The 16,799-nt window shown below is 46.8% G+C and overlaps 1 protein-coding gene across 2 annotated transcripts in view; it reads right to left on the reverse strand.

Annotated features, from left to right (window-relative positions):
- The window catches only part of FOXK2 (forkhead box K2), a 65,859-nt gene extending 54,769 nt beyond the window's left edge, over positions 1–11,090 (reverse strand). For both annotated transcript variants that reach the window (XR_014140318.1, XM_081804178.1), the window contains exon 1: positions 10,663–11,090. Coding sequence is in view for 1 of the 2 variants with exons in the window: in XM_081804178.1 (XP_081660304.1) it covers positions 10,663–11,075 (413 nt within the window). In the remaining variant the exon portion in view is untranslated. The remainder of the gene's footprint in view (positions 1–10,662) is intronic.
- Between the last annotated feature and the right edge of the window lie 5,709 nt (positions 11,091–16,799).

Raw genomic sequence — 16,799 nt, forward strand, 5'->3', positions numbered from 1 at the left:
ACTTGAATGCAAAATTATTTCTTCCTTTATGTTAAAGCAAAATGTTCTTCCTAGGACTCAGGTATTTGGAAACCTTTCTTTAACAAAAATCACTATTATGGTCTTGGCTTGGGGGGGCGATTTTAAAGAAAATGAAATCAACATATCAACAGAAGACCAATGAAGAATTTCATATTTCCTGATTCAAATTACTAATAGCCAAGATAGACTTAATTTTTTTAAAGATTTTATTTACTTTAATTGAGACACAGAGAAAGAGAGTGAGAGCGTACAAGGGGGGAGGAGGGTCAGAGGGAAAGGGAGAAGCAGACTCTGCTGAGCAAGGAGCCTGATGTGGGGCTCGAGCCCAGGACCCTGAGATCATAACCTGAGCCGAAGGCAGATGCTTCCCTGACTGAGCCACCCAGGCGCCCCGCCAAGATTGACTTATTAAGAATGACAGGCTGACTTTCATGTTATTTTGCACTCGAGGTAATTAAGAAATTTCACTTTTTAAAAATGGAATAATAAATTTGATTTTATTAAAATGTTGTCACATCACTAAATCCAAGAAAAAGAACTGCTACTATTTCACACTCAGTGCAAAATGACAAAAAATGAGAATTAAAATTTTCACTCAGAAAAACTGACCATCAGGAGTGACATCAGCAAAACAGCTCATTAAGAAGCTCCAAGTTCTCATTCACCCTCACCCCACACATAAACACACACACAAACACTGGAAAACATGCAGCAACTGTCAGAACCAATTTGTGAAAACTCTGCAAGGCAGTCAGAAGTCTGCAACCACCAAGTGCTGAATCAGGAAAGAGGTACTCTATTCTAACCTGCCACAGACTACCTGAAGGATGACACAGGCACTCCTCTGGTGTTTCATTTAACTCAAAACTCAGGTTGAAAAAGCTTGAAAACACTGCAAGTTGAGTAACAACCTCAGAACCTGTGGCAAAAGGTTAGTCTAAACATACAATACACTGCTAAGGCAAAAGCTAGGGAGAGTTTCTCGGGGAAATCAGGACATTCAGAAGTAGCAGGTCATATCAGGAAGTTCAGAATACTGCACACGTTTCCAGGGCAAGATGCATGCTTATACAAGGCCTGAGAAGACCCCAGGTTTTCACCTTGGGCTGATCCCTAGGCACAGTGCAAGCCTGATCAAGAGCTGAAGGAGGGCCCAGGCACAGAGCCAATATGCAAAGAATGGGAGATAGGAGAGTTGCTTATGTTCAGGAAATCTCTGTCGAAACACCAGTTAAACACAAGATATGAAACAGGACTTCAGGGACTACACTGTGAAGGAAAATAGTCTTTGGAATAACAGTCTGGACAAGTCACTAGGCAAAGAGAACTCCTACAGCCTTCAACAAATAAAAAACAACAAACCTGGGGCGCCTGGGTGGCTCAGTTGGTTAAGCGACTGCCTTCAGCTCAGGTCATGAGCCTGGAGTCCCGGGATCGAGTCCCGCATCGGGCTCCCTGCTTGGCGGGGAGTCTGCTTCTCCCTCTGACCCTCCCCCCTCTCATGTGCTCTCATTCTCTCTCTCAAATAAATAAATAAAAATCTAAAAAAAAAAACATAAAACAACAAACCTTAGGGAAGGAGAATCTGATTTCCAGAGTTATTACGTTGTAATAGCCAAATGTCCCGTTTTCAAAGACAACAAAATCAAAAGGCACACAAAGAACAGGAAAGCATGATTCAGTCAAAAGAACAAAATAAATGAAAAGAAACGGTCTCTGAAGAAGGTGAGACAGGCCCTGCTAGACAAAGACTTTAAAAAACCATGTCACGGGCACCTGGCTTAATCAGTTGGTAGAGCACATGACTCCTGATCTCAGGGTTGTAAATTAGAGCCCCACACTGGGTGTAGAGATTACTCTAAAATAAAATCTAAAAAAAAAAAGTTTCAAAAAAACAACCATGTCCTGTTATGTGCTCAAATAACTAAACAAAAACACAAAGAACTAAAGGAAGTCAGGAAAATTACAAAGGAACGAAAAAAAACCCAGAAATTATAAGAAGGGACAGAACAGCAATCTTGAAGTAGAAAAGTACTGTAAATGAAATGAAAAATTTACCATTGTGGTCCAGCAGCATGTTTGAGAAGGCAGAACAAAGAATCCACAAACTTAAAAGATAGGATAACTGAAATTATCAAGTCTGAGGAGCAGAAAGGAAAAAAAAAAGACTGAAGAGAGCCTTAAAGGACTCATGGGACATCAATAAGTAGACCAACATACATATTATGGGAGTCCCAAAAGAAGAAAGAAAGATATAGAAAGGAAAAAAAGAAAGAAAGAAAGAAAAAGAAAGAAAGAAAGGAAGGAAGGAAGGAAGGAAGGAAGATCAACTAAACATAGAATCAAGCAGTTAGGAAGAAAATGAAGGACAACAAAGCTGTAAGACATAAAGAACAGCAAAATAGCAGAAGTCTTCCCTTACAGTAATTACTTTAAACATAAATGGGTTAAACTCTCCAATCAAAATACTCGAGACAAGAAATTTAAATTTTTTTCTTTAAAGAAATATTAATGCTTACTCAGCCAATTCTCCTGTATCAGGCAAAGGCAATCCACACCACAACCCCATGAAGTCGATTCAGTAATATCCATGTTTACAGAAGAGGACCCTGAGGCTGAGAGATGAAATAGCCTGATCACATGGGGAAGAGGCTCTCACCTCCCTTGTCCAAGCAGTGCTATGAGACTGTTCACTAATGAATGCCTGCATTACTCATTCTTACCTCACCCTCAATCTTTCCTAGGTGGAGAGGTTTGTGGAAAGACAGAGGAAAAAACAAGCAACCTTGGAGATGTGGCTCTTAAATGAAGACCCTGGAAAGCTGCCTCCACAGAACAGAGAGAGGACCTAAGACTGACCTAGCACCTACTGGACACCAGGCACTGAGATACACTCAACCAGTCTTCTCAGCAATAAAGTCTTTGTAATTTTGTTATTCATTTTTCATGTTTCTTTGAGTCCTTTTTAATAAATGTCCTTTTTATTTTTCACAATTTTATCTTTTACAGCAAAATTGCCTTACAGTCAATTAGTTATGTAGCAAAAATGTTTGCAAAGAAAATACAGGACACAGGCAAAAATGCAGTATTTTTGCACCACCTACACACTCAACATCACCTACACACTCAAAATGCTACTATATCCAGAAAAAGACCAGAAAAATATAACAGTAAGTGTCCAACTTATTTGTTTAGGGTTTTTTTGTATCCCATCTGTTCAGGTAAAAGTCAAAAGATGAATTTCAAGCTGCCAATTATTATAACAAAATACCATGAGAAAATGGCATCTGACAGTAGTCTTTGGTATGACACTAATGTCATACTCCCTCATATCATCAGTTCATTTTTTCAGGAAAACCAAGACAAAACAAAACAAAACAAAACAAAAAAAACCCCCACCCCACCAGAACAATTCAATGTCTCTTCTCCCCAATTAACTGTAAATGTTTTCAGAATAATTTTACCAATAAGATATGCCTGAGAGTACATATTCCAAGAGGGAGAACAGTGGGCTACTCCTTAAAATACTAAGACCAATCTTATAACCTAGCTAAGATTTATAGAAGGTGTTCTGTGCGTGTCCTTCCAAAACTGCAAAGGGAGTGATTCCACATCAGGCTTCATTTTAGAAAGGGGCCTGCCACTGAATTTTGAAACAGATGCTTGGTTAGCTTCAAGGTTTTACATAGGTATGACCTGTAAAAAATTACTAAGATTCACTCACAATAGCGCCAAGAATAATATCCAACTGCTGTTATCAACTACCCTAAGACTATGCTCCGGGGGGGGGGGGTCTTCCTCCCCACTACTGACATTTGGGGTTGGATCATTATCTGTTGGGGGGGAGGGACTATCCTGTGCATTATAATATTTTTAGCAACGTCCCTGGCCCGGCCCACTAGATGCCAGAAACAGCACCCCACTCTCAGTTGTGCCAACCTAGCATGTCTCCAGATACTGCCAGATGTCCCAGGGAGGGGAGGGGGTCCTGGTAAGAACCACTGTTGTACTTCTGATACCTTTCACTGGGTAAGACACACAAACATTCTGTCCCAAATGACAAAAAAAGCCAAATAATGTCTAAAATCCCTACAGAATTCTCAGCAGAGCACCACACATACACTCTAGAAATTGATGTATATAGGAAAGGCAGCTTGCTTTGAGAGAAAGTACGCACGCAAGGGGTTGGGGGAGGGAAGGAACAGAGGGAGAGAGAGAATCTCAAGCAGACTCCACGATGACCACAGAGCTTGACCTGGGGCTAGATCTCATGACCCCAAGATCATGACCTAAACTGAAATCAAGAGTTGGACACTTAACTGACTGAGCCACCCAGGCACCCCAGGAAAGGCAGGTTTCTAAAAAGTGCTTCCTAATCTCCCCATGCGGGCACTTCCTGGGATGACAGCAGTTAGCACCTTGTCGTGGTGCTCAAACTGCTTCAAATCACAGAAATGGTGATGTGTGCCTTAAGCCCTGGTGTATTGTTTCATTAGCATATTCAAAAAATCCTCATCAAAAACTGGGACCAGAAGTGTGGGAAGCTGACTTACTATATTATCGTTATTTAAGATACTGTAAACTGCTCCAAAACCCAAACATAAAAGAAAGCATGAGGGGCGCCTGGGTGGCTCAGTTGGTTAAGCGACTGCCTTCGGCTCAGGTCATGATCCTGGAGTCCCGGGATCCAGTCCCACATCAGGCTCTCTGCTCAGCAGGGAGTCTGCTTCTCCCTCTGACCCTCCTCCCTCTCATGCTCTGTCTCTCATTCTCTCTCTCGCAAATAAATAAAATCTTAAAAAAAAAGAAAAGAAAACATGAGCTATGCAGAAATTAAGTTAAACAGGTAAGAATACTACCCAAGATGTTGATGCTTTCATTAAGAGTCCTTATTTTAGAAACCATCTTTTCTTCATTTAAAAAAAACAAAAACAAAAAACAAAAACACCTTTCTCTCTCCTCAGCAAAACAAGAATTGTTGCATTTTCACAATGGAAAATCTGTTGTTACTATAATAGCCTCATCTTCTGGAATATTTCCACCAATTATGCATGAAGCTTTGCTGAGCTTCTGCAACTGTGGATCTAGATGGGAGGAACTGGTAATTGGGGAATCAAGTCTGACTGGAATCCCATCACTAGATAGATGATCAGCCCTTGAGAACGTTCACGTAACAGTAACATCCTAAATCAGCACTCAGTGGGTACACATATTTTGGATATAAACCAAGTGATGACAGCTCTGTGCCATTTCCAGAGGGATACAAACACATACAGGACCCAGTCCCCACACCCTGGAAGACCAGCAGAAAGAGACTTGAGCAAGGTGAGTTACAGCACAAGATGATGAGGAGGGAACATCTCTGCCTCCTTTAGCCTGACAGCACAAAGGGGCGGGGGGCCTGCTAGTCCTGAGAACAGGCTCCATGACCTACTACTAAGGGTCCTGAGCACCACTATCAGCCTGGAAAGCACTCAGGTGACATGACAGGCCAGCAGAGGAGCCCAGCTTCAGGTCTGTACTGACTCCCAGGAAGAAACCATAGCCCAAGTTTCAAAAGTATATATGGTTCCTTACACTTCAATAAAAAAGCAGTTTTAAAAAGAAAAACAGGGGCGCCTGGGTGGCTCAGTCATTAAGCGTCTGCCTTCGGCTCAGGTCATGATCCCAGGGTCCTAGGATCGAGCCCCGCATTGGGCTCCCTGCTCCGCGGGAAGCCTGCTTCTCCCTCACCCATTTGCCCTGCTTGTGTTCCCTCTCTCGCTGTGTCTCTGTCAAATAAATAAATAAAATCTTTAAAAAAAGAAAAAGAAAAACAGTACATTGTAAACTACAAAGTTCTTCAATTGAGGAGAGAAGCCATCCTTAATTTCCAAAATAACAGTTCAGCCAATGGCATTAATGAACAAGTATCCTTCAAATCAGACCACAAACAGGACACAACTTTTAATCAGTTCCCTTCCCTGACTTTGTACCCAAGGCAAAGGCACTTTTCCTTTTCTCCTGAATCAGGAAAGTTTTATGGTGATGCTTACAGTTTGGTTCAGAACAGAACCAGAACAGAAGTTTCCAGAGGAAGGGTACCCCCAATGGACCTCTCCTGCCCCAGCCTGCTGGATAACACCAACCACATCCCACCGCCTGCTCTTATGCTTCGGTGCTAGGAAGGAGGGGGCAACCTCTCCCAGCTGAAGGAACTTCAAACTTCACTCACTACTCCAAGAGGCCCTAGATCAATTTACTGCAGGCATGTGTGCATGTGTATAGAGCTATGAGCAAGATGAAGAATGCTGGCCCTCAGGAACATTGCTGCCCTCGTGTCACATTTCTGGCACATTAAGTCCTCACGGGCTCCTTCACACCAGGACACTGTGATGGACAAAACACACGCAGCCCCTGATGGAGGAGGGACACAGACATAGAGCTAACTGTGTCATGCAACGTCAGACAGTTATCCCATGTTACACAAGAGACAATGAAAATTCAGACAGGTTAAGTGGCAGGGGTGGAATCTAGCCCCAGAGTGTCCAGCTCCAGAGCCCATCCTCACCATCTCCTGATGCAGTCAGACACATATGACCACTGCAGGTTACAGGTCCTGTCATATAGGCTTGTTTCTCAAAATGTGTTATAAATTCAAGTTATTTTAAATCTAAACTGTGTCAAACCACTCATTAAACATTAAAATAAACTAAGTTTTAAAAAAATAAATAAAAATAAAATAAAATACGCTGAGTTTTACCACTGGAAGAATTACTACATACTAGGTGAAGTAGAAATTAACCCAGTTTGTTGGGTTATTTTTAACTTAGTAAATTAACAATTACATAAAAATAGCTGCCCTATGTTCCCAATATCAGTGATAAAATATAATGAAAGCATATTATAGCTTTTAAAGAAAAGCACACAGTGGTCATTAAAGAGCAATTAATTTGTACGCTGAGCACTGAAAGTGCAAAGCACCTCTGCCCCTCTGCTGTGCATATGCCACTACGCATCACCCACTCCTGGGTCCCGGGGTCCAGCCATCTTGGTTCCCTGCTCTCAGCTTTGTATACAAGTTGGTCAGTCTTAGGTCATAAAATGAAGGCATCTCAGCCAACCCCGCAGCCCTGGAACAAGAAAACACAACAGACCACACTAGTGGGTCTGCTCTAGTCTTCAAAGACAGCCCCACTGGATCTTCTCCTACCAGGAACCCTGTTCTTCACACCTCGCCTGTGTCTCCTCTGTGGGCCAACCAGGCCTCAGCTGCATCTCTCGGGGTTTCCTTCACCCACTTAGCCCTGGTGACCCACAGGGTCTCCACTCCTCCTAAGCCTACTCTTACCTCCACCCTCCTTACAATAGCCCCCTGCCCCACAAACTTCTTACACCCTCACTTCCCCTCACTCTTGAGCCCCACACCCAGCCTCCTTCCTCATCCTCCAAGAGGTCCTGACCACCAAGCCCATGGATCTCCGTGGAACATGACATTGGTGACATCTGAGTCACTTCTTGAGGCCATCTCCTCACCTGGCACTCTGCTTATTCTCCTCTTTCTGTTACTGGTATTCTCTGGGAACCCCGGTTCTGCCCCATCCCCACTTCTAAGCACGACCACGTCATTGTGAGTTCCTTCAGTTCTTTTCTTGGAATCTTTGCCTGGAAAGCTCCAGAAGCCACTCTCTGCTCACCTCTCTCCAGTCCCAACCTTCGAGGATGCTATCCCTGATTTAATGAGAAAGTCTTCAAATGTGACATTACCAAACTTAATCTGCAAGTTAAAACATGCCATACAAGAAAGTAGCGCTGTATCACGAACTGATTGGCAGTTCATTTAGCATAGGAACAGGGTCACTTTTCCAAATAAACACAATTGTAGTTTCACATGTTAAACAGTTTGGGGCAATAACAAATTCAACCTATTCTATTTATGTTTGGCTATTACATATTCTAGGACCTTTCTGATCAAAAATATATCAAATTCACTTGACATTTCAAAGTACTTGAACAACTGTTAAAGAGTTGCTTATTTTTATTTATAAATTATACTTAGTTTGCTACCATGGCAACAGCAAGAGCAACAACACACCCAGACATTCCTGCCTAGCAGATCTTCCTAAAACACTTTATTGCCCACTCAGGCACCAGACTAGGTCCCTAGACAAGTAAGAACCCTGTCCTCAAAGAGGACATTCTTCATTCTGTCACTGACCATATTGAAAATGCTTCCAACAGGCCCAGGCAAACCTCACACTCCACAACCAGGCCCAAGGTCCCTTCCAGCCTAAATTCTAAGTTCTTCAGCACCAGGCTACTGGCCCAGGGACACCGATAAAGCCACCTCCACCAGCTCACTTCCAGGAGCACCCCCCCACACACACACACGGGTGGCCCAGGGTTCTTCCACTGAGCCCACCCCAGAGAACTCCCCAGGACCAATAACACCTGCACCTCCAGTGAGTTAGATGCTCCTGGAGAGGAAAAAGTTTATGCATCTGTACACACAGTGTCACATACTTGGCTGAAAATCAAGGATTTGTGGAAATCACCTGTTTTCTGGAAAACCACATGCCCTGGCACTCATGGGCATGTTCAGCAACCCCCCCCCCACACACACACACTTGAGGATCCCGGTTTTGCTCACCAACCATCATGGAAAAACCATTTGTAACAGATCCTACCCATACTGTTTAAAATACAACAGCCAACACACAGGATCATGGACCTCATCTTCCTCTATTCCCCCTAAATTAATACATTATTTGCTATTTTAATAAAATGACAAATCATACTTTCAGCCTAAATTACTTATGTACTCTCCCAAGTTCTCTGTATGTAAAATTTTAACACTAACTACAAAATACAAATTCACTCAAAAATTGGTATTGGACTAAAATCACTGTCGTTCAAATAAGAGACCAACCATGGATTGTCGTGTTTTTTTAACTTGTACAGTGATTTTCAATTCAGTGGACAAATCTGCATAACTGCTCTCAATTCACATGCTTTTAAACTTGAGTGCTCGCTTCGGCAGCACACATACTAAACTTACACAACTTGACTTTCTGACTTAAAAAGAACTTGTAAAACGTTTAATTTCAAGAAAAAGATTTTTTAAAACAATTTATCTACACTGAGCTAGTACCAACTGTCTTTACACCGTTTATTTCATCAATAACGTTACCACTCTGCACCAAACATGTAGGAATGATGCCTTACAAAAAGAGACGCACTACAAAGTCCTACCAGTTACCTAATTATTTCACGCTGTAAAAATGTCAAAACCCTTCTGTAAAAAAAAATCCCGGGGCCCATAAGAAGTGCAGGGCTCATGGAAGCCTTGGCGGCCCCAGAGACTCTTGCCCCTGCACAAGCTGGAGGTGAAGGTCAGAGGCTCTGCCTCCACCGCACCGCCCCTCCTACTCAGCCCTTCTCTGGGTGGCACTGTACCCCTCAAAAAGTCTGATTTCTGCTCCCTCACCAAAAGGTCAACTTACCCTGTTTAGCATGTCAACATAAACAGTTCTGGCTGATGACAATAAGAGAATTTTCCTTAAAAACCTCAAAACCCTCAGAATAAAGATACAAAATCCTTTGTGGTGACCTCAAGTTGTTTGTAAACAACGGACTGTTTGACTGAACAGGCCCCTACCACTGAGTTCACCCAGTCTGCGGTACACACACACGAACAGCCTTCTCCGAAACACGCCCATCAAAGACTCAGAAACGGCTGGTGCAACCTCCCAGACCATGGAAGCAACGAGACAGCACACACGCACAAAAATCAAGGAATCAAGAAAAGTAACAGCTCTTATCAGCATTTCCCGCAACTAAAAGCAGTTAAAAATTTTCAGTTTGTGGACAAAGGCTTTCTTTGCAATGATCCAGAAAGGAGCCCCTGAGGAATAATTACTATTTCCCAGGCAGCAAGTTTGTCTTTCGAAGTAAACGGCAACTTCGTAAAACCAGAGAACCAAGTAAACCGTTTTGTAGGGAGGCTGACAACTCCCCGTGAAGCTCACCTAACAGCCTACGTGACCTCATAATAGCTTCTAAATAACCGACGGACTGAAGAGCGAAGTCCTGTTAGGAGTGTCCAGTTTCCCCCCAATTTTAAGGTGCAGAGTCTGCAATTCTCAGGGTTACTAAAAACACGACGGGGAAAAAGGAGCCCTTACAGCTCACCACATGCGCTCGGGGTATTTCACTGCTGAAAACCCGAAGCACAAAAAAGAAGTCTCAAGCAGCCCCGCACTGTAAGGCTCGGGTTTCAGCGTGGGGCCGCGGCACCCCCGAGACCGCGCCGTGCGTCCCCAGCACTACCTACACGCCCTCGCGAACAACACAGGCGAGGTCCCAGAGGGTGCGTCGCCCACGTGCCCGGCTGCCGGGCCTCCGGCTACGCCAACGAGAGGCCGGAGCGCCCGCGCCGTGGATCGGGCTCCGGCCCGGCTGCGGGGTCCAGGTCGAGGTTCTGGCCGCGGACAGGGCGGGCACGGGCAGCGCTGCGGGCCTGGGTCCGGACGCGTGTCCTCCCCGCGGGCAGGGCCGGGCCGCACGGCTCGCGCGGGTCGGCGGCCCCGCCGGCCAGGCCGCCGCCCCCGGCCCCGGCCCCCGCCCCCGGCCCCCCGCCCGCGGGCCCCCGGCCCCACTCACACGCGCGGCAGCTGCAGCGGCGGCGCCCCGCGCCTCTGGAACACGCCGTCCACGAACACGCCGTTCTTGCCAAGGCAGCGCAGGTAGAAGTCGCCGCCGGCGTCGGGCCCGGGCTGCGCGGACGGCTCCGGGGCCGCCCCGCCATGGCCGCCGCCGCCCGGGGGCGTGAAGATCTCGAGGTGGCGCCGCGAGATGAAGCTCGAGTGGCCCATGCTCACGTCCACCGAGCCCTGCGACGAGTTGCGCCCGATCGTCACCGAGCGCTTCTTCATCAGGTACTCGAACTCGCGGCCCTCGAGGCGCGCCACGGCCCAGCCGCCCGGCGGGGACCCGCCGCCCGCGCCCCCGCCGCCCCCGGCCCCGCCGCCCGCGGGAGGCCCGCCCGCGCCCGGGAGCGCCGCGGCCGCCGCCATGGGCCTGCGAGGGCCCGGGCCGCCTTCCGCCGCCGCCGCCGCCGCCGCCACGGAGCTGAGGGCCGCGCGAGGCCGCCGGCCGGCGAGCGACGAGCGGCGGCGAGGGGCGGGACACGCGCGGCGCGCTGCGAGCCGGCGGGCGCCGCTGACTGACGGCCGTGCTGGCCAATGGGGGCGGCGCACAGCAGTGGGGCTACCGGCGGCCGGCCAATGGCGAGGCACGCCGGCCGAGCGCCCGCACGTCCGGCCGCGGCGCCCGGCGCAGGCGCGGCTTCCAGCGGCCTGGAAAACCCGGGGTAGAGCGTGGCTGGCGCGGAGCTTCGGGGCGACAGGCGGCGGGTCGAGGTCGTCGCGGGCTGGGCGGGGGGCGCGTGACGTCTGCCCCGAGGAGCCGCGGCTCGGGCCACGGGGTGGGGGGAGCGCTCGTGGCCTGCGCGGGCATCCGCACGGCCTTGGGCAGAGCAGGAAACTGCTGCCACTGCGGGAGGTCCGCGGGAGACCGTCGACGGCCAAGTCAGCTCCGCGGTGCTGGGACGCGGGGGCTGGGCGCAGGAGGCTGGGGACGTGGGGGTCGGGGGCGCGGAGGCCGGGATTGCGGGAGGCCAGGGGTCCCGGGGGCATGAGGGCCGGGGATGCAGGGGCGCGGGAGGCCGCGGCGGGGAGCTGCGGGACGTATCTCACCTGGGCCCAAGAAGGTGCTCAGAGCGCCCACGGGAGGCATTGGGGCACCCCACCCCACGCCACCCCGACGGAACTCTGACTTGCTTTATTTACGATCTGTGCTCGCAGTTTAGTCCAGAATTTCTGAGCCATGACTGTGGCAGAATGTCCTAGACAGAGAAACAAGTTTCATCAAGTATGTATGTATTGGTGGTCTTGGGACAAGTATGGGAATGTTAAGTGGGAGAGCCTGTCATTTAAAAACAAAATACAAAGGTGCCGGGCTGGCTGGCTGGTGGAGCACGCGACTCCTGACCTCCCGGTTTGAGTTCGAGCCCCACAGTCGGTGTAGATGACTTAAAGTCTTGTAAAAATAACTAACAAAATACAGTCGAATGAAAGAACGAGCATATGAGCAGTATAACGAGTGTTTCCAGATCGCTGATGAGCGACCGTGGAGCGTGCTGTTGCCTTGTGCTTTAGTGCACTCATTCGGGACGTCACCCCTCGGCTGGCTTCCAGAAGTTTCGCCGGGGGAAAGGTACTGGTGGTGTTTGGAGTGTGTGCTGTATGCTGTTAGCAGACTTCCGCAAGCTTCCTCGAAATCCTCACAAGCCTTGGCCAGCACCGGCCGGCCGTCGTGCAGGAAGCCCAGATTGGCAGACACACAGGGTGAGCTTGTGACATTGCACTGACGTGCTTCAGCTACATCCCTGTAGTGTGGACACGAGGCACCTGGGTAAAAGCTAGGTGATGCCAAGCCCTAAGCAAGTAGAAATGGTAAAGACCACACAGCTCTGAGGAGAAGACTCACCAAGTGCTGAGACAGCGAGGAAGGGCTCCAAATCAGAGTCGGGCCTTCCACCCCTTCCAAATGCTTGATAGGCCTCCACTGTACTCCAGGCGCAGAGAGCAGTGAGCAACCAGGCAGCCGTGTCCCATCAGGGTGTGTGAAAGTAAGAGGACCAAAAGGAAGCCAGCCTTCAGACCCCGTGTGATGGAGGGGGCAAGCAGCACCAGAAGACGCTCACAGGTAGGCAACCTGCTGCTCTCCGTGTCAAAAAACTGAAGGCAGAGATGTGGAAGACACACACGCAGACTCTTTACAAAGATTTGTTCTTTCAGATGTGTCCTGAGCATCTAGTTTATGCCAGACACAGGTGGAAGAAGAGAGCAGATGCTTACAGAGGATCCGCGGTACACATGTGAATAAGTACACGGGACAGCCAAAGAGTGTGTGCTGAAACGCAGCATGCTGGGGCCAAGAGACGAGGAGAGGAGGAGACATCTGACCTGACACCTGAAGGATGTGCACCAGAGACCTCAGGAACCTCCGGGCAAAGAGGAAGGGCAACTGCTCTGAGGAGGGAATAGGCTGGTGTGTCCCAGGCCGAAGGCCCATGAATGATGGGAGGAGAAACACAGAGCATTTCAGAAGACACTTCAGAGCTTCTCATTTAGAGAAGTGGGAAACCAGGGGCAGTTCAAGCAAGAAGTAAACTGTTCAAGCAGTTTAATTGTTAAAAATGTCAACCTTCAGGGCACCTGGGTGGCTCAAGTCGTTAAGCATCTGCCTTCGGCTCAGGTCATGAGGTCCTGGGATCGAGCCCCGCGTCGGGCTCCCTGCTCGGCCAGGAGCCTGCTTCTCCCTCTCCCACTCCCTCTGCTTGTGTTCCCTCTCTAGCTGTCTCTCTCTCTCTCTGTGTCAAATAAATAAATAAAATCTTAAAAAAAAAAAATGTCAACCTTCTTGCCACATGTGACAAAATTGAAAACAGGGAGACCCATCTGTGTCTCTTGTAATGATTCAGACTATAGAAAGAAATTGCTGGACCCATGGTCCTCAAAGCTTTTTGCATAGTATCCAATAAACTAATTTTGTGAAATCTTGTAAGCCCCCACATTCAAGATAATAGCAAAATTTTCCATGTTTAAATAATTGCGGTGGATGTAATTTCTCAAATCTTATATTGACTTTTTAAATAAATTATGGCATCATTCCTTAGATGTATGAAATGGATCCTGAATGCCATTGTGATTTGAAACCCACTAGCCTATATTTTATAAACATATAAACCGTCTCTTAGTTAACCAGTTTTATTAAATCCTTTACTCCTGGGGCGCCTGGGTGGCTCAATAGGTTAAGCACCTGACTCTTGGTTTCAGCTCAGGTCATGGTCCCAGGGTCATGAGATCCAGCCCTGTGTCAGCCCTGTGTCGGGCTCTGTGCTTTAGTGTGGAGTCTGCTTGTCCCTCTCCCTCTGTTCTTCCCCGCCCCCCCCCTTGCTCTCTCACTCTCTCAAATAAATAAAAAAATCTTTTTAAAAAATCCTTTACTCCCAAACTCATTTCCATTCAAATTCCCCCACAAATTTTATCCTAAATACCATAAGTGTTTATGCTTGAGTATTTATTCATGAGCTTATTATTTACCCCTGGAGACACACACATACACAGATACATACATTAATTTGCAATTCCTGCAAATATAAGTGTCATGTTAAAACATCTCTCTTGGATTGAATTAGTATTACAACTTTTGTTAACATAATTGATGAGAGCAATATAAACATATGCAGGTTTTGATTAAGACTAAAAAGTTGAGGGCGCCTGGGTGGCTCAGTTGGTTAAGCAACTGCCTTCGGCTCAGGTCATGATCCCAGAGTCCCTAGATCGAGTCCCACATCGGGCTCCCTGCTCGGCGGGGAGTCTGCTTCTCCCTCTGACCCTCCCCCCTCTCATGTGCTCTCTCTCATTCTCTCTCACACAAATAAATAAATAAAATCTTTAAAAAAAAAAAAAAGACTAAAAAGTTGAGTATATTGGAGATTTCTTTTTTTTTTTTAAGATTTTATTTATTTATTTGACAGAGAGAGAGAGACGAGGAGAGAGGGAACAAAAGTATGGGGAGTGGGAGAGGGAGAAGCAGGCCTCTTGCTGAGCAGGGAGCCCGATGTGGGACTCGATCACAGGACCCTGGGATCATGACCTGAGCCGAAGGCAGACGCTTAACGACTGAGCCACCCAGGCGCCCTGGAGATTTATTTCTTAATATGTCTGGGGCTTTTTTTCCCCTCAACACCTAGTTCACATACCCGGTGATGAGAATTGCTGGAGTGAGGCAGGGCGCAGAACCAGTATTATCCCTGTTTTTCATAAATGGCATACGCATAAGTAAACAGAAGTAGAGGAAGTTTCATTATAGCGACCTAACACTGTTCTTTGAACCTCTTCTAGTTGCAGGTGCTACATGAGGGTGGAGGCCTTGTAGGACTGGGTGGTGCTGGGTCTCTGTGCAGCCCGGGGAGCCCTGAGACACCACAAAGGCCACACCCTAGGAGTCAGGGCCACACACCAGTAGTAAAGGGGAAAGCAAAATACCTGAAATGAAGAGCTCATTTAATTTTCTGAACACCAGACTGGATACACCTAAAGAGAGGATTTTTCAACTCAAAATTCCATCCTCTGAAAACAGAACAAATTAGAATGAGAAAGAAAGATAACAGAAAGGAATATTAGGAACTGTGGGACAAGATCAAATGGTCCAGTGTGTGTAAAGTTAGATGTCCAGAAGGAAGGGAAAAGAAAATGGAGCAATAGAAATATTTGAAGAGAGAATGTGTAAGAATTTTACAAATTGGTAAGAATACACTGACCCTCAGATCCAAAAAGTTTAGCACCCTTGGGGTTTCCAAGGAGGACAAATTCAAAGAACAACACTTGGAGGCATATCACAGTCCGACTTCTGAAAACCAAAGGTAAAAATAAAAGTCCTAAAAGGACACAAAATTTATTTTTTTAAAGATATATTTGTTTATTTTAGAGAGAGTGTGCAGGAGAGTTGGGGGGGGTGCAGAAGGGCAGAGGGAGAGAGAGAATCCCAAGTGGACTCCCTGCTGAGTGTGGAGCCTGATGTGGGGCTTGATCTCATGACCCTAAGTTCACAATCAGATGATGACATGAGCCAAAACCAAGAGTTGGATGCTCAACCGGCTGCGCCACCCAGGTGTCCCTAAAAAACAAAAATTTAAGAGACATGTTACATTCAGGGAGACTTCATTGAGAACGACTTATCAAGAGCAGTGGGCGCCAGAAACAAAAAGATGGCATCCGCAAAATGCTGAAGGTCAAACAGTCCTTGAGACCAGTATCCAATACCTAACAAAAATATCCTCAAAAATTAAGGTCGTAATTAATTTTGAACATCTGTAATAAAAGGCATTTTCAGATAAACAAAAGCTGAAAATCGTCACCAGAAGAGCTGGCCTTCGGAAAGATACCGACCTCCTTCAGGCAGGAGGAAAGTGACCCCAGTGGGGTCCCAGATCTGCCCCAAGAAGTGAAGGACACCTGAACAGGTGATGGCATGGGTAACTCTAAAAGACATTTAAATAATTTCTTTAAAAGATTATCAGATGAATGCTCAAAGCAGAATGTAGTCATGTGTTGTGGGTGCTCATTCCCCGCCATGTACTCCATGTACTGGGAGTGTCCCGACGCAGCATGTGTCCAGGACGGGAGCCACGACCCGGGGGCTCGCACACACTGCCAGTGTGGCCAGGGTGACTGAGCTGAGCTTTAAAGTTGTACTTGGTTATAGTTGATGTAACTGGATGTTTAAATAGCCGCACGTGGCTGGTGGCTGCCAGATGAGACAATGCAACCCTCAGAAATAAAAAAAATATGATCGCAAGGAAACAAAAGTTTAGGAAGCAAGACAGTGTTATTTCACTGTTCCGAGGTTCTTATGTGGTTGATCAAATGCTGTATGATTTCAAAGTGAACTGTGGCAAGTGAAGGGCATATACTGTACTTTCTAGCTCAGCCCCTAAGTGAGTATAAATGTATGTATTATATATAATGTTATATAATAACCTATATGTAAAAACTACAACAGAGGAGATAAATGGAATTTAAAAAATATATGAATAGTCCAATAGCAGGCAAGAAAAAAGGCAAAAAGAACAGATAGAACAAATATAGAACAAGGTAGTGGCTTTAAACCCAACTGTGTCAATCATTACATTAAATGTAAATGCATGGAACACTACAATTAGAAGCCAG

This window comes from Leptonychotes weddellii, chromosome 15, assembly GCF_054177405.1.
Source record: "Leptonychotes weddellii isolate Sample4059 chromosome 15, ASM5417740v2, whole genome shotgun sequence".
In the NCBI taxonomy this organism is placed as follows: domain Eukaryota; kingdom Metazoa; phylum Chordata; class Mammalia; order Carnivora; family Phocidae; genus Leptonychotes; species Leptonychotes weddellii.